The 22,958-nt window shown below is 34.8% G+C and overlaps 1 protein-coding gene across 4 annotated transcripts in view; it reads right to left on the reverse strand.

Moving 5' to 3' along the window:
- LOC148939277 (furin-like protease 2) overlaps positions 1–22,708 on the reverse strand; it is a 137,107-nt gene extending 114,399 nt beyond the window's left edge. For 3 of the 4 annotated variants that reach the window (XR_016143538.1, XR_016143537.1, XM_089106997.1), the window contains exons 1-2: positions 22,633–22,708; positions 13,158–13,375 (exon numbers count right to left, since the gene is read on the reverse strand). Coding sequence is in view for 2 of the 4 variants with exons in the window: in XM_089106997.1 (XP_088963123.1) it covers positions 13,158–13,316 (159 nt within the window). In the remaining 2 variants the exon portion in view is untranslated. Of the gene's footprint in view, positions 1–13,157; positions 13,376–22,378; positions 22,509–22,632 lie in introns of those variants that run through there. The other variant, XM_089106998.1, reaches the window with a different exon arrangement.
- Between the last annotated feature and the right edge of the window lie 250 nt (positions 22,709–22,958).

Raw genomic sequence — 22,958 nt, forward strand, 5'->3', positions numbered from 1 at the left:
CGCGTTGCAGAATTATGGCATGCGAGGTAGAAATGTGCGGCACACGTTTCGTTTCAAGATGTACACCAGGTGGTGCGTTCCAAGCGTCCAAATCGTTGTGGGGACTGTACCACGCGTTGCAGAATTATGGCATGCGAGGTAGAACTGTGCGGCACACGTTGCGTTCCAATATGTACACCAGGTGGTGCGTTCCAAGCGTCCAAATCGTTGTGGGAACTGTACCACGCGTTGCAGAATTATGGCATGCGTGGTAGAACTGTGCGGCACACGTGTCGTTTCAAGATGTACACCAGGTGGTGGCAAGTTGGCGACTCGTCGGATCCAGCTACTTAGCCATTTTCTATTTAGAGTTTTTCTTAGAAAATATCTTAGCAAAAAAAAGATTATCGCTGGTGCGATGTTTTGTCTGAGAAATTTGTTCCATTTAAATTTTTTAAGTAAGTAACCCAAAACAAATTTTTCATAAGTCAATTTTGAATTATCAACTTGGTGGAAGGGATGAGACTTGAGAGCCAGGGCTATCTCAGGCAGCGCAATCGCGCTGCCTAAGAGGGGGTAGAAAAAAACATCAAAAACATCACAAATTTGTTTATATGTATTTTTGTAACGTCTTTTTACGACTCGGACAAAATTTTGGAAGGAGAGGAGTTCAAACACCCTAACCCCCACCCTTTATTTGGCCTTATATTCAAGCCTGCTTAGTGGAGTGGATAGGGTGTTGAACTTCTCATCCGCAGGTTGTTGGTTCGACTTCCGCAGTAGTTTAATCTTTCATTGGAATGCTTCTTTTCCATAGTAGAATATTTCCAACATTTTTCATATGAATGACATCAAAAATACTTGGAATATGCATAATAGATTTTGCTAAAGATGAGCGGCTGTGCCAAATATTTTAAAAATCATATTACAATTTAATTTGGTTGTCGATAGTATAAAATAATTTGTCGCAATAAATGAACAGAAATAATTTGTCTAAAACCAAAAAGGTGAATTGAAATAAAATTAAAGTTCTTTCACTCGGTCTCCTGGTACTTTTCAATTAACTTAAAAGATTCCTTCAAGAAATATAGATTCCTGAAAACGATGGGTTTGAACTTTGAGAAAGATGACTTTTGGACTAAACTTTTTTCCCACTTAAAATCAGTCAGTGACCGCATTCCCACCAAAGCGGACCGATTTGTTGGTGTGTCTGAACAAAGCCTAAGCAAAAGACATAACGTCTTGATGACAAGACACGATTGTAATCTTCACGGGAATATAGGACCAAGTACTTTAGGAACTCCAAGATATAGGCAGCAAGTGTACAGAAAATTTTTTGTGCAACAATGAGAACGATTAGAAACAATAGATAATCAAAATAGGGTGATTCCCAAGGCTGTCTAACACTGGAATTGAAAGTGAAAGCAATTAATTTTTACAAGTTCATCACGTTTTTAAATAAATCATGTCATTCTATTCGTTTTTTTTTTACAATTTAGAGAAAAAACACCTGACACCAAGGAAACATTCCTGAATTAGGGCATAACAATGGACTCCAAGAAATTGTGGCAGTTGATGTAGGAAGGAAACCGATTTACGAATTAAAATCTCTGCGTTTTTTAGTTTTGTACTAGAATCCAAGGATTATAGTTCTCTCTCAGAAATCATGCACACTAGCAGGCACGTACGCAGGAATTTGTTTCGGGGGGGGGGCAATTTGTTTCGAGGGGGCCAAATCCTTCAAACCCATTATTCTGTGAGAAAAATCAAAAAATTATGGGAAAATGAAAAAAATCGTGAGATTTCGGGGGAGGGGGGCCCGGAGGCCCCCCCCCCCTGCGTACGTCCCTGTACACTAGGTTGCGCGTATCAACCGTGGCGGACCTTTTACAAGTGTAGTAGAACTGTGCGGTACACGTCGAGTTCCAAGATGCACACAAGATGGCGAGAAGTCACTGCCCTCTCGTTATCACCTAATGGAGCCTTGTAGACAGACACACGCATGAAGGGCATAGATATTGGGCACCCTGAAATCCTAAATTTTTATCAAATTTTTGGGCAGTTCTTATTCAATTTTATTGTGACCGCCCCCGGCCTCCAAAAAAATCTGCGGACGTATTTGATTATAAATCCACAATTTAAAGTATTAATGACATCAAAATAAGAATGATTCCACCCTGAATTCATCCAAGGTTTATTCACACTTTAAAACTCCTATTTTTGGTCACCTCTCTTGGTTTTATATATATATATATATATATATAGATAGATTGATTTTTATTGCAAAACAAAAGCCTCTTCGGGCCATGGCAAAAACAAATACAGTTGCATATATAGTCAAAACACATGATAATAACATATATAACAATAACTAAACATAGCCCATAGCAAATAAAAATAAAATAACATAACAATTGCAGCACAAAAGCACACATAATACTATAAAAGCTAACTCACATAATTACACACAATGTCACAAACATAATAATAATAATAATCGTGTATTCAAAAGCCTTTATACAGGGCCATATACACTATACATCAAATATAACAGGAAAACAAAAGTAAAACTCCCTTCAGCCTTCTTTTTCCAAACCATAACAAATCTTCTTCACAATAGTTCCTTTCTTATCTTTAGTGCCTGATCAACAAATCTACATAATCTACACATGAGGCTAAGTACCGTCTGAGACAAGATGCCCCGAAGTAAAAAATTACTTTTCCCCAAAATACCCTCCCTTAAATCAGTAAGCCCCTGGCACAGCCACAGGAAATGGTCCAGATTTTCCTCTTCAATATTACAAATGGGACACGTGTACCTAGACGCCGGGAACCCCTTACCTCTCTCAAATACTTTACTCCTCCATCTTAAAGGCAAATAGTTGGCCCGCAGCTGCAACCAATATGACAAATACTTGGCAAATTAAATTTAAAGTAAATCTCCGAGCCAAACACCTTTTTCACTTCCTTATAAACAATGTCTCAGATCTCTCAATTTCATTCCCCCATGTCTGTATCTCCTGATCTTCTAATCTTTGTTTAACTATTCCTATTATATCAATCTGACTATTAGCGGGGCCTCTACCATCATTCCATATATATGACAATCCTAATCTGTCTAATAAGGATTTAACCCTAAACGGCCACGACCTCTTACGTCCTGAAGCAAGTAGCTCTTCATAGGCCTCTCTAATAAGTTTACCTCGTGGTACCTGCACTAGCTTCATCCAAAATCTAACTACCTGAACTAGCCTATGTTTACGGAGCGAAAAAAGCCCTAGCTCCCCTTTCAAAAACTGGGTATGTGTAGTTCTATGGAGGCCGAAAAGCCTTTTGTAATAACTTATCTGAAGGGTCTCCAGCTGTTCTGCCGCTTCCATCCCCCATAGTTCCCCACCATAATGAATAACTGGCATAATTTTCGATAAAATTATTCTCTTATGCATTGCTAGACTTTTAATACCCATAACTGTACCATTCCTAAAAACCGTCGATATGGCCGCTTTCCCCCTTTTTACTGACTCTTTAATGTGGGCACACCAACTACCATTATTTTAAAATACAAAACCTAAATATTTTGAATAATTTATTTATAATATTCAAATATTTTATATAAATATTTTATTCAAAAATTATGAAGTTTCCAGGGTAGTATCACATATTCGTAATGCTGTCACTTTGAATCGTGAAAAAATAAACAAAAATAAATATTTGAATTTGACAACGTTGTTAACGCTTCAATTGAATTTGAAAAAGATTCTCGCCCGTAAAAATTCAAACATAAGCTTTTTAAAGATACACAAAAACATTCAAAGAGAACATCTTCTTAAGATATTAGGTACCGTATGTTTTCAGCGTATTTGTTGCTGATTTTTTTACGCGTGTTTTTTCAATTATTTATTTATATGGCGTGTAGAGCCCTTTTTCATAAAAAGCAAATGAATGAAAGATGATGCTAGTTTTTAATATATATACATATAGTTGTGTAATTAACTTAGGCTTAGACTCTCTGATACCTAGTGGAGTACAGGGCAGCAACGTTCGGACGATCCTGAGCCAGAGCTCACAGCTCTGGCTGGACGATCCACAGCTCATTGAGGAATGGTCGAGCTGCTCTTCTTGATCGTATTATTTTGTAACTTTCCACTTAATCAATACAAATAATCCAATATCACTTTTACTGTCCTTGGTACTGCCAAACGAGCATTGTATGCTCTCTCTCGTACCAAGAGTCCCCTCCCAAGAACTTCTACAACAACTCATGAGCACCGAGAGATCCTCTTGGTGCTAGGTCGCTTCAGGAATTACGAGCAACCACACCTACAATCAGGAGCGGATACAGAATTAATGTTTGGGGGCACTGATAATAAATTTGGCTTCCCCATCGGTGTCATTTCCCCCTCCAATCTTATAATTAGTGCAATTTTAAAGTGCAATTATTGACCCCTGTGTAATAATTAGTGCAAATGTTAACGCTAAAGTTCGAATTTTGTCCCAATTCGATAAGGATTACTCCTGAATCACAAAGGCCGTTTAATTAGAATAAAAAGCTCTTTTAAAAGTACTAAAAAAAAAATTTAGTGTAAAGAGCGAGGTATTGAGGAGGGGGCGGCTCCCCTCATATACGTAATAATTTATGCTTGTTTGAAATTTTAATATTGCTCCTTACTTTCAGTTGAAAAAACCTGTTGTTGTTTTTTTATTTAGTTTCCGATCGTTCTTTAATAATGGTTGGAAATCTGATTCCTTCTTGATGAAAAATTTCCTTCCCCCCATGAAAAATTCCTCCAAGGAAGGATCATCCCAAGTGACCCGCCAATCTTTTAGTAACCCTGTGCATTTTTTTTGTAATATTTACAGCATGACAAAATAGGACAAAAGGAAGACCTTGATAATAAAAATAATAAACATAATTATTTCAAAAATTCCACGACCCGTCATGGTCAGTGCGTTTTATATTAGACTGAACCAAGTAGGCTAATCACGCGGTCAAATTGCAAATAAGCAGCTTGCAATATTTGGGGGAGGGAATAAACTGAACTGTCACAGACAAACAGTTTCGCTGACCAATATCAGAAGCATTAATATTTCATGAAACGATAAAAGCCCTCAAGGGCGTTTCAGGGGGAGGGGGGATACAAAGAAACTTTGAAAAACACATCAAAAATTTACTTATATGCATTTTTGTTATGTTTTACGAACCGGACAAACGTTCCAAGGGGGGAGGGTACATCTCCTACCCCCCCCCCTCTGAATATGGCCGTGAAAGCCCTATAGATTTTTTTTTTTGGTAATGGGTCCAGTCTTTGGCAAACACGATGCGACCTAGAGCAAAACATTGGTTCAATTACATGATTAAGCTGTCTACTATAATTTGAGAAGAGATGATCTTACTTCTCAGGCCTTTTACAAAACCCGAGCTCAATCTGCTCTGATCAGTGGTCTAAGGACACTGATGAGAAAATCATCAATGTCATCTGTTCAATGTCCTACTGGGCAACAAAATTTCTCAGTTATACACTTTTGACACAGATCAGTTAGCCTCAGATCTTAGCCCATTAATCAGGCAAAAAACGAAATATGAGTCGATTGATAAGGTCTTAGAAGCAGACCCATCTTATAAGGTCTTAGTAGCAGAGACATCTTATATGAGGTCTAAACAGCCCAGCCATCACGAAAGACGTATTAGAAGCAATGGCAGTAGACATTATAAGGCTCTGAGTTTTGCCTGTAAGTTTTCATGCTTATCATCAGGGTAATGTCCAGCGGCTGCAGGTACCCTCCTCAGAGGCGATTTTAGGGGAGGAACAGAGGGGGCACTAGACCAAGCGCAAAAAATTTTAGGGGTGCAAAATTTCAACTAAATAACCTAACGGTTAAAAAAAAATTTGTAATTTTAATTTTATTAAAATAAAGTATAGGGCGTAGTTAATAAATGATAATAATAAACAAATTATTAATTGATTGATAAAAAAGAAATAAACTTAAAAATTCAAATATCTAAAAAAATAATTAATAATAATTAAATATTTTGAATAATAAAAAATAATTGAAAAACAAATTCTTAATTAATTAATAAATGAAAAATAATTTTATTAATAAATGAAGATTTGTTAAAATTTGGCCTGAAAATTTTGTGGGAGGCAGCGAGGGGGCCGCTAATCAAATTTTTTCCTGGAAAGAAGAAAGGAAAGAAACACCCCCCCCTCTCAAAGAGTTGTCAAAACTTTTGAGGTACCAAGGAAAGTGAAAATGTAACCTCATCATTTTATCCGCAAAAAATAAACGGCGCAAAACAGCTTAAGAAGGTACACTATAGCTTTTTTTAGAGGGTGTAGTTGTCTTTAGGAACCAACAGATTATTAGTTTTTAAATTTTTGCAGATGAAAGTTTTCAAATTTAGCTAATTAGTTTTGCTTATTTATTTTCACGGGTAAACGTGGCGACACTGACAAAAATATGATACTACCTTTTAAAACAAGCAAAAGAAAAATATTAGAAAATCGCGGACGGAATCAAATGGGGAGGAAAAGCTCTCCTGGACTATGCTGATTATTTAAGCATCCTAAATGAAAGTGTGAGCAACATGAATGAACATTAAGAGGTTTTGCGAGTTCAGGGTGCTAGCATAGGTTTGAAAATGTATGTTAAGATGAAAAGGTGGGCATTGGGTAATGAAAAGATTGATCAGGTGGGCAACTTCATTTACCTTGGTAGTATTATTAGTAAAAACGGTGGGAGCAGTGAAGATGTTAAAAGTAGAATGGCTAAGGGCGTTTTTTTTTACAATTACAAAAATTTGAAAGATACGTCTGCAAACCAAGGTTAGAATATTGGAAGCTACAGCGATGACAGTGGTCAAATATGGCTGTGAAGCATGGGCGCTCCGAAAAGCGGATGAAGATTTGCTAGATGTTTTCCAGAGAAATTACCTATTGATTGTTTTGGGTACCCGACTGACTGACTGTATTTCAAACAGTAGGCTGTATGAAAGGTGTAGTTCAATCCCACTTTCTAGGGCTATAATAAAAAAAAGGTTGAGATAACTTGGGCACGTTCTGCGGTTAAAGGATGACAGATGGCCGAAGATTGTCCTTTCCAGCCAACCGTCTAGGGCTAAATGGAAAACAGGTCGTCCTCGTCTGGGGTGGGAGGACGTCATAAAGAAAGATTTAAAGGAAATGGGAACTCCCTGGGAGGGTGTGAAAGGGGAGGCTTTGAATAGATTGGGATGGAGGAGGAACGTGTGTAGCTGTGTTGGCCTCAGGCGGCTTGGTGCTGAGGTGATTTGTTAGTAGTAGTAATAAAGCAAAAAAATTGAGCAGGGAGAAAAAAATTAATGTCCTTGGTAGAGTAAGCACCGATGCGTGAAATATCCAATTTAAAGTACTATTATTACACAATGATAGGTTACGGTGATAAGCTTCAGGCAAAGTATAAGCTGATCAAAGGGAGGCTAGAGAAACTAGCCAGAACTATTTTACGCTAAAACAATGAAAGTGAGACATGGCTTTGATGAACAATGTATACAAGAAAATGCAGAACAAAACTTAATGGGCGATTTCAGCATGACTAAAGCTTAAAACAATTTCTACATCAGTTATTTAGTGAAAAACACTCAACAAATCTATAATTAAAGTGTTACAGTGTCACGAATGCTGTCACATTAATTGCTTTGGAGAAAGACGGCATAAGAAAAAATTGAAGTTGCATTTATTGTCCACAGGAAACTTAAAAAAAAGCTCGAACGCTTTCTCCGTTAAACAATTTTCCTTCCAAAAATATTCCCACCCACGCCTGCAGGTTTTAATAAATCCAAAATCTTTAAATGTCCAACTGTTACCAAAACAAAAAAAGTCAGTTTATTAACACTGAAAACGTGTTTAACTAGCTTGTCAGACCTTGGTGTATGCTTTTTTCAATGCCAATGCCAAGAGCTTCATCCAAAACCTACAAAATTACCGCCTTTTTGACCGTGGGACTTGGATAGCCACAGTAAATGACCGACGTGCTCCTTGTATTTTCTTAATCGTCCGAGAAATCAGCTAGCCTATAACACGGTCCTTACGGTTATATTGCCCTCGGTCCTTACTAGTTTTTCTCATCTTCTTGTTCTGAACAGAAAGGACAATGAACTTACTCAAGGCAATGTGACATGAAAACTAAAAATCTGTAATCAAGACGATCTTCGCAGAATTCAAATACTTTTTTTGGATCTTAATATTAGATCTTAGCCAAAATACATCACGATCCTGGAGCCTGGTAACTTTATTTTGTATCATTTTCTTTCTATTTTTTGGGATGAGTTAAATTCAGAAACTGCCAGTATTACCACATGTATTTATTTGTGTTTATTTGGGGTCTCCAATTGCCTTCAAATGGCTCATAGAACTGATACGCATAAAACTTCAAAAAAGATCTAAAATTCTTCTAAAATGTCAGTTTGAAAAAAAAACAATATGCGGTTGGCAACATTGGCAATTAGCGTGATAATTGCCCAGCTTATAACTGCTTTCCACTTCGCAATTCTCCTTATCTATGCAAGTCTAAAGATAAATTAAAAAACTGTATTATACGGGTGATTTACACTGCGGAAGGAATTCGTTATTTGTTTGCAGTTGTAAAAACCTTGGTCCATTGAACAACATAACAAGAAATCTAATTAGCCCGATTCTGGGTATAAAAATTCGCTATGCCCGAGTTTCTTAAGTTTTTTTTTTAAGAATTACAAAGACGATCTATTCCCCAATGTTTTATAGAAAAGGAATAGTGGAATAATGTTCTTTTTCAAATCTACACAAATAACATAATATATATATATATATATATATATATATATATATATATATATATATATATATATATATATATATATATATATATATATATATATATATATATATTAGTCAATGCAAATGCTAATAGTCATGCCGTCCCACAGCGGCATGGATGGATGGGAATCCAATTCCCTAAAAAGCCCGTTCAAGTATTTCTGTAAATTAAATTAAGGAAATTTCTTTATTTACTAAACGCTTATTACTTACAGTTCGTTACCACGAACTGAACGAAAAATATTGCTCTATCCAGCTTTTTAGGGTTATTAAACAAAAAAAAGTTTTTCAACTGAAAGTAAGGAGCAACATTAAAACTTAAAACGAACAGAAATTATTATGCATATGAGGGGGTTTGCCCCCTAGTCAATACCTCACTCTTTACGCTAAATTTTGAATTTTGTTCGAATCACAAATTCCTGAATCACAAAGGCCTCTTCATTAAAATAGATAGCTCCTTTGATAGTACTATAAATAACTTTAGCGTAAAGAGCGAGGTATTGACTAGGGGGCGAACCCCCTCGTATACGTAATAATTTTTGTTCGTTTTAATTTTTAATGTTGCTCCTTACTTTCAGTTGAAAAAACTAGTTTTTTTATTTAATATTTGATCCTTTTTTTAAATAATGTTGGGAAATCCGACGCCCCCTTCATAGAAATGTCCCTTCCCCCAAGGAAACATCGTCCATGGAAAGATCCTCTCACGTAAGTGAAACTACCCGTAACAATGAAACTTATATATTTGAAATCAGCATAAAAATCCGATTTTTTTGTTCGTTAGCACGAACTGTTTGACAATGAGAGGAAGGTTGAGATGACTAGGACACGATGACAGATCGTGCTTTCCAGCCAAATATCTAGGGCAAAACGAAAAATAAGTCGTCCCCGATTGGGGTGGTAGAAGGTTATAAGGAAAGATCTAAGGGAAACTAGAACTTCTTGGGAAGGCTAAAAGAGGGATCGCAATCGACTGCGATGGAAGCAGAGCGCGTGTAGCTTTGTTGGTCCCAGGTGGCTCGGTACTGCACTGAGTTGTCAGTATTAGTAGTATTAAAGTAGCCTTTAACACACAATATTTTCGAAAAAAACTTTTTATCGGCCTATCTCTGGCAGATCTAAAGGAATTTATTAGGGGAGGGCCAAGACACCTGGAGGAATAGGCGAGGCAAAGGGTCAAAACAGTAGATAACAAGCTAACTATATTAGGCCCGTTTTTTAGCACTAAGATCTTACATCTTTCTGCAAAGATTATCGGTTTTCAACTCATCTTTGTTCTAAGATCTTATAGCTCGCTGATGTTGGCAAAATACGTGAAAGACGCCATCTTTCTGCCATATAGAACAATGATGAGAGAACTTTGATGATCAACTCATCAATGTTCTCAGACCGCTGATCAGAGCAGAATGATGAAAGACGTTTGCACAAAAACGACCAAAGATGTAAGATCTTTGTTCAAAGATTTCACTTTTAAGCGTTTTCTGACAAAAGATGTAAGATCTTAGCACATTGATGAGTGAAAAAACAGGCCTATTAAAAATGTGGAAGAAACTCCGTCCTGTGCACATATCTGAGTCCAGACTAATCTGGAAACATGTAGAGAAAAAAAAGATTTATTACATTAGAAAAAGAGGAATCTGGGGACAGGGTAGTGGAAATCATAGAGAATAAAACTGAAATTGAGATATTCGGGGGCTTGCTGCACAACTGAGTAAGATTTTGAGCTTCTTCAAGTGAAATCGAAACTGAACCGAAGAATTGGGCCTAGCTAGATTTGGGGTAAAAACAAAGCGGAGAATAATGAGAGGGAAGGATGTACTTAAGAGAGGGGGGAATACAAAAGGGTATACCCGTAAACAGGGAGCAGGGGTTAGGTTAAGAGGAGGAACTCCCAAGAATTAAAACACTGGACCCCCAGAAAATTTATCTTGCTCTAAAGGTTGTACAAATATCCACATATCTAGAAGGCAGGCACGCACTTAGGGGTCCTTGGGGCCAGGCCCTCAAAATACTTGATTTTCTTGAATTTCTTATTCAGATTTTCAAATACATTTATTTTTATTATTACTTCTTCGCAAAAAAAAAAAACATTCTTAAATCTTCCGGAAAAATTCCTGCAGAGGTCTCTGGCAGAGTGGGATAGTTTCCTTCAAGAAGAATCTTCTGATTCCGGCCCTAGTAATATTTTGCTCAAGCTTTACACATTCTTGCGCAAATAAATTAAACGCCAAGTTCTTCATTTAGAAAACCAGAAACATCGACCATAGTTTTTTTGGTTTCGTGATTCAAAACGTGGTATGCTGAGAACTGTATCCAGGGGGGTACAGGATTTGAACCCTCCCCCCTCTGAAATTTGTATCAGACGCAAAAATGTATATAAGCAAACTTTTGATGTTTTTTACATCAAAAGGGTACAAAAAACTATACTCCCCCCCAGTACAATAATATTGGATACGCCCTTGGGTATACTAAACAACATAAGCTTTACAGGAGAACGAAAAAACTGAAAAAATGTCTTCCGGTTGGTTTTTAGGGATGAAAGAAGTGAAAATAATATTTGTTAGGCATCCAAGATACCAGGGGCTCATCTAGAGCAAAATCCACGGGGGGGGGGGGGGGGGGTAAGATGACAAGGGTGCCAATAATTGACCAAATTGACAAATTTATTTTTTAAAAAGAGTACAAATAGAAAAAAAGAATGACCCCCCCCCCCGGAACCACCGGTGCAAGATACCACTTCAAGAATTTTTATATCAAAAGACCAAATTACTGACTATTTCTGTGGGCAAGAGAGAGGACATAGAGTACTTAAAAAACACAAACTTCTATCTGACTTAACAACCGAATAAAATCGGAGAAAACGGACTGAATCAATCGATACAAATAGCTCTTCTTGAGGAAGTTTAATGTAAATCTAAATTTCCCGAAACATTTTACATGATGGCTTTTGAATGACTGCAGCCTATTTGACCTCAAACAAAAAAGGACATAACTGTTTCGAGGAAAAGATTAAATAAGAGTAAACAAAAGCAACAATAGTGAAAGGATATATAAATTAAGAAATGCGCAACCGTCAGGGTCAAACTTATTACTATCTAAAATTTATGCGTATTAGAAGTGTAGATAACAATTAGAATCTATTTGTTAATCTAATAATACGTTGACCATTCTTATATTCACTTTGAAGAATTGAGCTTTTTTTTAAGGTGGAATTTTATACGTTAAAAGCTGTTAATTTTAATTTGTTAAATCTATAACCTACATTATTTTTTTTTTTGGCTTTTTACCACCAAGTCGAAAATATATAAAATTGCAGCACAAAGGAATATAAGCCGGATTATAGTAATGGCCTAGTATTAAGGCTATTGAGAAGGAAACATGTTAATAAAACAATTCTTGCGCCATACTATGCAGAAAAAAATGTTCTTAAAGGATTTTAAATATGCTTCCACTACGCTTTACCTCTCCTTAACATCTAAATATATAGCCCAAATTATATATTTCCCATGTGTTTTCCGTTTCTTGACTTCGCCAGTGTTGGTTCAATTTACGGGTACATGGGTTGTAACCTTATGACAAGAGTGACGCAAGGCAAAATACTTGGGAAATGTATAATTTCGGCAAAATATTTGTACATTATTGAGGATTGAGGTAAAGTATAGCGGAAGCGAACTCAAAATGCGTTAGGTACAATTTTTCTGCTTATCATGAAGTAAGAATTGTTTTCTACCCCAGTTCTGCTCTAGGATGGATGGATGATAGACTACGGTATCTATCAACAAGTGACAATGACATCATCCTTATACAATTCTGAAAAAGGCTTATGCCAGCTTTGCCTATCACTCAGACTATCTGTCTTAGCTTTTTCTCCAGTCAGTCATGGCTTGATGGCGACTTGATTTTTATTCAATAGCCCTAATTCTAGGTTTCGACCGCTGCAAAATTTTAACTCTAATGTTTTTTTTCAACTTTAATTTTTGTTAAAATAGGAACAGTAAGATCATTAGACTTCGACTATTTCTTCAAATTTTCCAAATACTCACGGAAAATTAATTTTGCTGATTAATAGGCGTTTCATACAGCAAATTGCGCACATTCAATATATAGGCTAATAGCAATTAATTATAGGCTAATAGGCTATACTGAACCCGGGGTTAGTCAGTAATGCATCTTTTTTCCCCACATTCCTCAGCATTCAATTGATGCAGTTAATTAATTAGCTTGTAGGCTAGTCAAATAGAGAATTAAGTTAAAACAAATGAATAAAAAATGGAATTGAAATTTCTTATCTGATGCTCAGACTGATAATTAAATACGACAAAAATCAGAATTTGAACTGAAGCTACTTACTTGACCTAAATTGATGAATCCATGTTTAGCAGCGATCTCACCAACGATGGTAGCATTAGGTATATACACTGCAAATTCATTTGTGAATATATTATCATCACCAAATACACATGTCACAGCTAGGAAGCACAGAGTACCTATATATAGAAGGTACTCCATTGTCAGATGTTTCCTTTTTTCGTTATAATCCAAGAGCTGTAAACACAAAATCCATCATACTGAAAAAAAAGGTACAAAAAATCAGAAGTCGAGCACGAAGATTAGATTAAAACTGATAAACTTGACTAAATGTTTACTGATAGAGGCAAAGGACCTTGCAACGCCGATAACCGCATTCTGCATCGCGACTCGGGTGACGTAAGTAGATTACCTTTTCGTGCAATTAAGTATTCTTCTAATCAACTGCCCAAGTCGAACGGGCATCTGATGTTTGCAGTGACGAATAAAACCATTTTAATAAATTGGGCCTCTGTATCTCTGCCAATTGGGGAGGGGGTCCTAATAGGAAAAAGGCTCAATTCCAGCCAACCATTCTTAACTTGAACCTTTTCTGGTATACGTAGGCTATATCACTGCTAAATATTACTCGTTATAGCAAAATTTGGTACTTTTATGATATAGGCATTCTTTAATTTGTTTCTCTGATGCTCAATCCCAATGAAATATACCTAAGTATGATAAAAATATAATACTTTAGAAACAAATTTAGGTTATATACTTGCATATTAGGGGAGGGGGGTGAAGTATAGTGGGTCTGCAGGCTTAATGTGTTAGGTACAATTATTCTGCCTATGTAGTAAGAATAGTTTTCTGTCTTCACACTGTCCATATACTTTACCCCACCTCCCCCCTAATGTGCAAATATATAGTCCAAATTATATATTTTCCATCTATTCTGTCAATTCTCTTTGTCTTGTCTCACGATAAGCTGAAAGAGAATAACGAAAAAACAGGTTCTGCAATGCGTCAATAGATTAACAACTTGAGTGGTCGGGGGTTTATCATATAAGTACCGTAAAAATGGAAGTTTTTAACCGGATAAATAAGGGCCAACATAACGATTCATATGCACAGCAATAATGTTTCGATTTCGATTAAAGCTTTTGCTTAAACACATACGACGGATTAAATTACATATAATTAAATTATATAGTTAATTAAAATATATAGTTCATACTATAAGTTACTATAACGTAAAAGTGGTGTACATATTACACAAAATATTATTGGTACTTCTCTATTACAGCGGCCCAACTCAAGAAATAAAGTTAAGTTAATAATAATGACATATATGTAAATATAATGAAAATATAATATTTTAGAGCCAAAATTATGGATGCTACAACTGAGAATTATAGAAGTCAGACCGTCCATAACACATTACATTAAATAGCTAACCTAACCGACTCAATATATTGAATATTTAACCAAAATATACCTGCATAGTAGTTTATCTCACTCAGGCTCAGCTGATTATCTCCGAGCGCACACAGAGAAACAAGTTTTACAACAGATCAAGAACAAAACTGTGGTCGCTATAATACACAAGTACCATCTTATTTTTTTTCAAGGCGCCCTTCGTGTTAATTTTAGGCGCACATTGGCAAATTTTTCAAAAAGGTTTTAAGAGAAAATTGGAACCAAAAGACGCATCCATGGCCTTTTTTTTGTAGGAGAAGGAGATTCTACTTACCAGTATTAAAGGAAATTACCCATCAGACTCCCTGAGTATAGATCAGGGAGATACGAAACTTCTTCGTGGATCCAATGACATATACTATTTCGGATATATGCACCCCTGCCCTCGAAATAAGGTGTTTTGATTAATCCCCTTCCCAAAAATAATTTTAGCGCAAAAGTCCATGAAACGTACGAAAAATGGGATAGAATTCAAACAAATAGCTATACAAGCGACTTATAGCTGCAGTGTCTGACCTAAAAAACGATTGCTAATTCTGAATCTGCAAAGTCTATAGCACTGGTTCTTCTGCAAATTTCGAGTTTTTTAAGGTTAGATTTGAGGGGGAAGAAACACTTTAGTAATAAAAAAAAAAATACCAGGAAATTTCATAGCGTTTCGCACCTGAATTGTTAAGTTTGTTCCGAAACATGAAAATATTTTCAGAATAACATCAAAACTTTTAGAATTAGGGAGATTGCAGGAGAGGTATGTATTACATGTCATAATTCACATGTGGCATCAATTTACAAAAAAATGAGGGGGGGGGGCAAAAAAAGTATTTTTTCGAGATCTAAGGGGGGGGCAAACTTGTCATTTCTTCAATGAAAATACTCTCCAAAAAGTTATTTTCAAAATCAAAGGAGGTAACATGCCCCCCCCCCGGGCCCCCTCATTGACACCACTCATAACAATCAGTTTGACACATCTAGAACTTTCGATTTTGTAAGAGTGAGAAGGAGATGGTTGAAGATAATAATGCCAAATAATAAAACAGATATAAAATATTGGTAGGGAGATATCTGTACACTGGGAATTTCTATTTTGGATGATATGTACTATTGCAGTCACAGTATATATAATAGCAGTATGATCTTTCCCAATCTCACCCAATATAAAAATCCGGACCGAGGTGCGATTGCTCCAAAGAATGTATAAACCGGTATAAACATAAGCGACATTAGATCTTTTCACTGGTAGACAAGTCAGATCTCTTTTGAACGCGAAACTTGGCTTCAACGTTGGAACACTAATTTTGAAGAAACTTATTTTAAAAATTTATTCCAATACATACATGAAAATCGGTAACTAGTAGTGCAATGCTATTATTACATGTTTTTAGGAATTAAAAATAGGTTTCGAGGTCTCAAGTTGGTTTTAAAGGCATTTTGAGAAAGTTTCTGCCAAAATACGTGTTCCAGGGTAATTGGACCGCTGATGGCAGATCAAATGAGAGAAGCTGTTTGTACGCGCCGATATATATATATATATATATATATATATATATATATATATATATATATATATATATATATATATATATATATATATATATATATATATATATATATATATATATATATATATATATATATATATATATATATATATATATATATATATATATATATATATATATATATATATATATACATATATATATATATATATATATATATATATATATATATATATATATATATATATATATATATATATATATATATATATATATATATATATATATATATATATATATATATATATATATATATATATATATATATATATATATATATATATATATATATATATATATATATATATATATATATATATATATATATATATATATATATATATATATATATATATATATATATATATATATATATATATATATATATATACTACGAAAATTTTACGATAAAGAAAGTTTTTTTTAAAGAAAAGTAAAGGCCATAATAATAATAATAATAATAATCTGTAATTAAAAGCCAACTAAAGCCATATACAAAAAGACATACTAAAGAAAAATTACACTTCATTTGACATCCTTCCCATCAATACAAAATTTCCTACTGCCACAATATAACGGGGAGTCCTAGACCTCATTAACTCACAAAGCAGCCTATCTTAAACTTAAGATCAGTAGAAATAAAAACCTACAATAACTCAAACTCAAAACGAACAGAAATTACTATTAAAGAATAAAAAAGGAAAGGAGAATAATTGGTATGGCTGTAACACTGCATATAAATGTATATATAGTGGGCTGTAATAATGCAAAAGGTAAATATAACATTGGTTTAAGAATGGAAAGAAAGACAAAGAATGCATTTACAACAATAATCAAGTTAAAAATAAGTTTTATTTGAACAATGCCATAAAGCAATGACATTTATTATGATATTTGGCGCTTTGCATTGATATATCAGTTTTAAAAGTTTTATCAATTTTTTCTCAAAGGGTAATTACATGGTGGGCATGAATGTAGACTTCCAGCTAAATTAAATATAGTCGCATATAAATATAGACACATACTTTTCACATATGTTTATTGATATTGGTTTGATTTTTATTGTATGTATTACTGTGGCAACTTTTACCACAGCAACCAATAATTAGAACCCAAGTCCTAAAATTGGTCTCACTCAGGAACCCTTATCGCTATCTAAATTCACAAAGTGCAGAGATATTCAAAGAGAGTTTTTTGTTGTTTAAAGTTCAGGATAGGTATGTCCATTTAATACTAAAACATGGATTGAAAACGAAACTTCTCTTTTCTAGAAAACAAATATCGTAGAAAATAAACATCACGATGTAAAAAAAAATGATAAACAATCCAGTGGCAGATCCAGAGGGGGGGCGAGGGGTGCTCCCCTAAAGTAGTCTAAAGTAGTGTAATTTACCTAATTAACGCAAGTTTGCATTAATTAAGCTTGCTCCTAACGTAAGTTTATCGGATCAACCTATTTTGCGCCCCCCCCCCCCCTAAAAAATCCTGGATCCGTCCCTGAAACCATCACACCTATTCCACCAGTTATTAGAAGAAAAAAAAAATTCCTTATTTCCACAAATTTCCTCCACCTCCTGCCCCCTTTTGTATAAAATACAAAATAGGCCAAACGGATGAGTACACATGATTTAAATAATATAATCATTAATAAATTGTATATAAATTAATTAAAAACTGTGAGATGGGACACTTGCAAACCATTTGGCCGGCTCACCAAGTTTTTTTCTGCTTTCGCAATTACGAATAATGCACTTCGTAACCATTTCTCATTGATTGACGCATACACACTAACCCATAAGTGCAGAAATAAATGGGAGGATCTTTTTGTTCGCACCGAGAATGAAGAGCCAGAAATCATCTGCAGTAAACTTACTGCCTAATTATATAAACTGCGATTGCAGTAAAATAATAGTAATTTTTTCATTGACCCCATACAAACTGAGCATGGGCCTTAAACAGACAACATTTCATATTTCATTCAGTGAATGCCTCAGAATTTCAGTAACCAAGACCAAATTTCGATGTTAAATTTGTGGACGTAAAATACAGGTGTATTGAGGGTGTAGGGTGTATTGAGGGGGTACCAAGTTTGACCTCCCCCCTCCCAGAAATTTTGTCCGACTCGTAAAAGTGACAGAAATGCATATAAATAAACTGCTGCCAGGTTTTGTAGTTTTTGTAACCCCCCCCCCCAGAAAAAAAATAGATACGTCCTTGCAGCTACCCCACTGATTCTTTGGAAATAGCTGAGTTGATACAATTGAGCAAAGAAGTACTATAGACAAAAATTTCATGAAAACTGCACAATTTAGCACATGGATATGAACTAAAAAAAATCTGCCAATACAGAACATCCAATATTTTCACAGACTTGCTTGTTTGATAAAAGATCTTAATATCAACATTATTAATCACAGGTTATCGAGCAGTTTGGGGTAACAAACTGTAGGCTAATTAAAGAAAAACATCTGTCTATGGTAACTTAAATTTCAAAAAAATAAATTTTGATCTCATTACGTATATCAAAAGAATTTTGTTTCTATGGTGATTCCAAATACAATATACGAAAATTACATCTAAACTTACGTATAAAATGTTACGTGCCTGATATAATCCACATAACTTATGACAGGGGGCACCATCTAAAAAGGATGCAATTTTGATGAAAATGCAGCCTCATATTCAGCATGTATAAGAACCCTACTGTTGAGGTTCTGTTCCTATGTGCAAAACACGAGATTTTGTCTTGTTTTCTGAGATATTTAATACTCAATGGTCATTTTCCCCCTAGGACTGGTCATATCCAAGCATGGTTGTAGAGTAATGGAAAAGCTGAAAATTTCTTCTGAGCCTCTGACCAAAGTATGGTCAGAGGCTCAACTGAAACTCTAAAACTAAGTTTTGATCTCATTACATACATCAAAAGAATTACATTTTTATGGTGATTCCAAACATAAAAAGAAAGTTACAACCCTGAGATAATTCAAGTACCTTAAGACAGAGGTACCCTCTAAAAAGATGCAATCTTGATGAAAATACAGCCTCATATTCACCATGTGTGAGAACCTTATTGCTGATGTTTCAAGTTCCTATGTGGAAAAATACAAAATTTTGTCTTTTTTCCAAATAAATGTGTTACTCAATGCATTTTTTTTTTAGGATTGATCATATCAAAGTATGGCCGTAGAGTAACGGAAAAGGGCTCATTCAGAGGCTAAACTGACACTCTAACATTCAGAAAACATAAAAAGAATATTAATCTAGAATTACATAGAAAAAAAGTTACAACCCTGAGATAATTCAAATACCTTACAACAGGGACACCCTCTAAAAATATGCAATCTTAATGAAAATCCTGCCTCATATTCAGCATGTGTGAGAGCCCAATTGCTGATGTTTCAAGTTCCTATATGCAAAAGCAATTTACATGAAAGTATAAGGTGGCAAAAGGTGGGATATTTATTTTTCGGTTCTAGGCATACAATTATTCTGCATATTAGATAGATATATAGAGAAGTACATCTTAAAGCCAAACTATACAGCCTTGAACACAGTAAAATAACATAAATGAAAGGCACAAATAACATAAACTTTGATCAGCAATCATCATAAAACACTTAAATGAAACACTACATTAACCTAATAATAGTAGCCCAATTAATAATTGGAAAATCTGTCATTGAAAAAAAAAACTTAACACTTGGAAAAAAACACTTAAAATGAAACATTACATTTACTTTATACTGGGATTTTTTTTTTTTTGTTAGCAAAATTTCCAGATACCTTGCTATTCTTCTGTAATTTTTCAGTGGTCATACCTAGAAGGAATTATTATCTGACTTCAAACTGTAAAAAATATTTTACCCTCCCCCCCTCCTATGTGCAAATATCCAGCCCAAATTATATATTTCCCATCTATTTTGTCACTTGTCTTGTCTCATTCTAAGATGAAAGAAACTGAAGAAATTGGTTTGTTCTTGAGTTTTACACAGCATAAACTTGAGTGAGTGGCAGATAATACACAAGTACCAAAATTCAGTACCCCTATGGGTACTGAATTACTGAATTGTGAATAATTTTTTTTTTAAATTTAAAATATGGAAGACGTAGTAAACATGATAACTAGTCATTGTTAACTTTTACAGCTGTTTAAAAATTACTGAATTACTGAATAATGGGTACTGAATACAACAAGTACCCCTATGGAAGAAAATAAAATAAAACTCAAATAAAATTATCAAATTTGGAAAGTGTTATTTTCCACAGAGGGGGGTATTTTATGGGGGGGGGGGGGTAATTGCCGGCCACCATATTTTTCCAATGAATCAGCCTTATAAACTTCCAAAGCACTGTTATGGAAAAGTTAAACTTTAAAATAAAGGTCAAGGTAAGTTGGGACAAGGGCTCTGCAGCAATTTATGTCACAGCAAAAACAAAAGTAGAGTACATGCTACATTTTTACATTTTTCCTCAATACTTTAAATAATGTTCTAATAGAAGAGCACTACAATACACCTTTTTTTTACAATACCTCCAGAACAGACAGGTTTATTTCTTTGCATTTACTTTAAACATTAACATTATTTGTTTAAGAGTTTTGAAAGACAATCAATGAAGAAAACACACACAATTACCAATTAGCCTTATTTTTTTATTTTAAAATTTTAAAAAATTGCCCCCCCCCTGAATTTTAAAAACACTTTTTACCCCCCATCTTACGTTTTTGCAAATTAATTTCACTGTTTTCAATTAATTGCCAGTTAAATTTTAGGAAGGTCGGGGAGGTGGCAGGTCTTGTAATATACAGAAAAATTTTTGCTTGTTTTTGATTTCTAGTTATGCCCTTTGCTAGCATTTAATATTTGTGTTTTCTGTTTAACTAAGTCACTGCTCTGAAAGTGTCCATTTTAAATGATCCTATGACCCACCTGCTTTCCAGTCCACATAGAAAATTTGGGATCATCTCAGCACAGAAAACTACATAAAACCTGTGTTCCATAGATTTTTTTACCTCAATCTTGAAAATATATATCTTTGGGGGGGAGGCCGCTATTCTCATTGAATATGCCTTTTTTTCATTGAAAAAAAAAGAGATTTAACCCCCCCCCCCTGACATTGAAAATTACATTTAACCTAGGTTCCCCCCTCCCAAAAAAATAATTTGTGAATTGATAACACTGTTAACCTGTGCAAGAAACACAACAGAAAAGCTCAGGATGAATTTTTCTTTGGGGAGTAACACATAGCTAAGAAATTCTTGTTGATTGGCAAGTTATCAAGAAATATCCAATACCCAATTAGGATAGGCTGGATCTGTTTCTGTGTTGTTGGCCTCTACTCTAGCAAATTATTCTTATTTGCTCCCTATTCCTAGACAAGGAACACTCTACAGCCTTTTACTTATGGGAGGTTCAAGCTATCATAAGTTTACCTAGCCAGTACAGTGACTTAAAACAGCACCACATGGTGACCTTTAAGTGTCATCCTGAGGAGATTAAAGGCTAGTACACAGCACATCACTGTACTGGATTAGTGGTCAAGTATGGCTTTGAAGCACATGCACTTCAAAAGGTAGAAAAACATGTTAGATAATGTCCAGAAGATTATCAAATTGTACTAATGTGATCAAATGCATGCCAAACAATAAATCTATGAAAATAGCTGGCTTTTTTCCAAATCAGGACCTTGCACCCTAATTTGGGCTACAAACCCATTTTTCAAAATTCCACTCACCTAAGACACTAGATTTTTCTGTTTTTGATAGGCCATCATTCTGGAAGAATCAACAAATAGAAGAACTCAAAAACACCCATAAAAGTGGTAAATATTGGAATCAAGGTTGTTAATTTACAAAAATATAGGAGAAGAAGCCACCCTTGAGTGGCAGATGGCAGAATAAGGAGTTTTGATGTTTGAATAAGGCAGAATAAGGAGTTTTGATAATCATTTTTGTTGGAAATGAATTTTAGCCCCCACCCTATATATACCAATTCAGGGTATATATTTGCACATTAGGGGGGTGGAGGTAATTTTATGTCGGATTTACAGTCGAGGTAATGTTAAACTTCACCCCCCACACTAATTGTAAACAAAAAACACTTACTTTGTATATATATATGGGTGGTTTCTTAATTTAATGTCCAACAAAAATTATTTTTATTTGTTATTTTTGCATAAAAAAAGTAAAACTTTGTTATATTAAATATAGTTTTAACTAACTAATATTATATGTTAAATATTTACCTTTAACTTTTATAACACACAGATTTTTAAAGGTCATCAAATGTCAGAACCCTCTAAAGAGAGAAGGAGTGGAGGTAGGTACTTCAGAATACCTTCCCAGGACATACTGTAGCCTGTAGACCCATCCCTGAAAGTTTCATTTTCCTAACCTAACTCCTTTTCAAGACAGCCAAAAGTCGCTAAAGTAGAACTTTCTTTGGAAAAATGCATAGTTACATCCACAAGTTTTAGTTATCAAACTAAAAAAAAATTACCAAAGCATGAACATAGAACTTTATTCCTTATCACTTTTTACACACTAATCCAAACAAATGAAAGATAGCCCTTTTCTTCATTTAGCAATTTTGAAATTTATTGTTGACATTAGCGCTATCTTTCAGAGGCAACGCTATAGTGTTGCTTATAGGAAAGGCCATAAGGCTCCAATGTTTGATTTTTTTTCCAGAGGAACTACATATGGAAGGGGTCGTCGTAGAAACTTCAAAGGGGGCTCATTTGATTGGAAATCGAGAGTTCTAGTGCCCTTTTTAAGGGTCAAAAGTGATTGGAAGGCAACTAACACCCCTTCCACGTCCACCAG

The sequence above is a fragment of the Artemia sp. Qi Xiang Cuo genome, chromosome 21, assembly GCF_049724085.1.
Source record: "Artemia sp. Qi Xiang Cuo chromosome 21, ASM4972408v1, whole genome shotgun sequence".
Lineage (NCBI taxonomy): Eukaryota > Metazoa > Arthropoda > Branchiopoda > Anostraca > Artemiidae > Artemia > Artemia sp. Qi Xiang Cuo.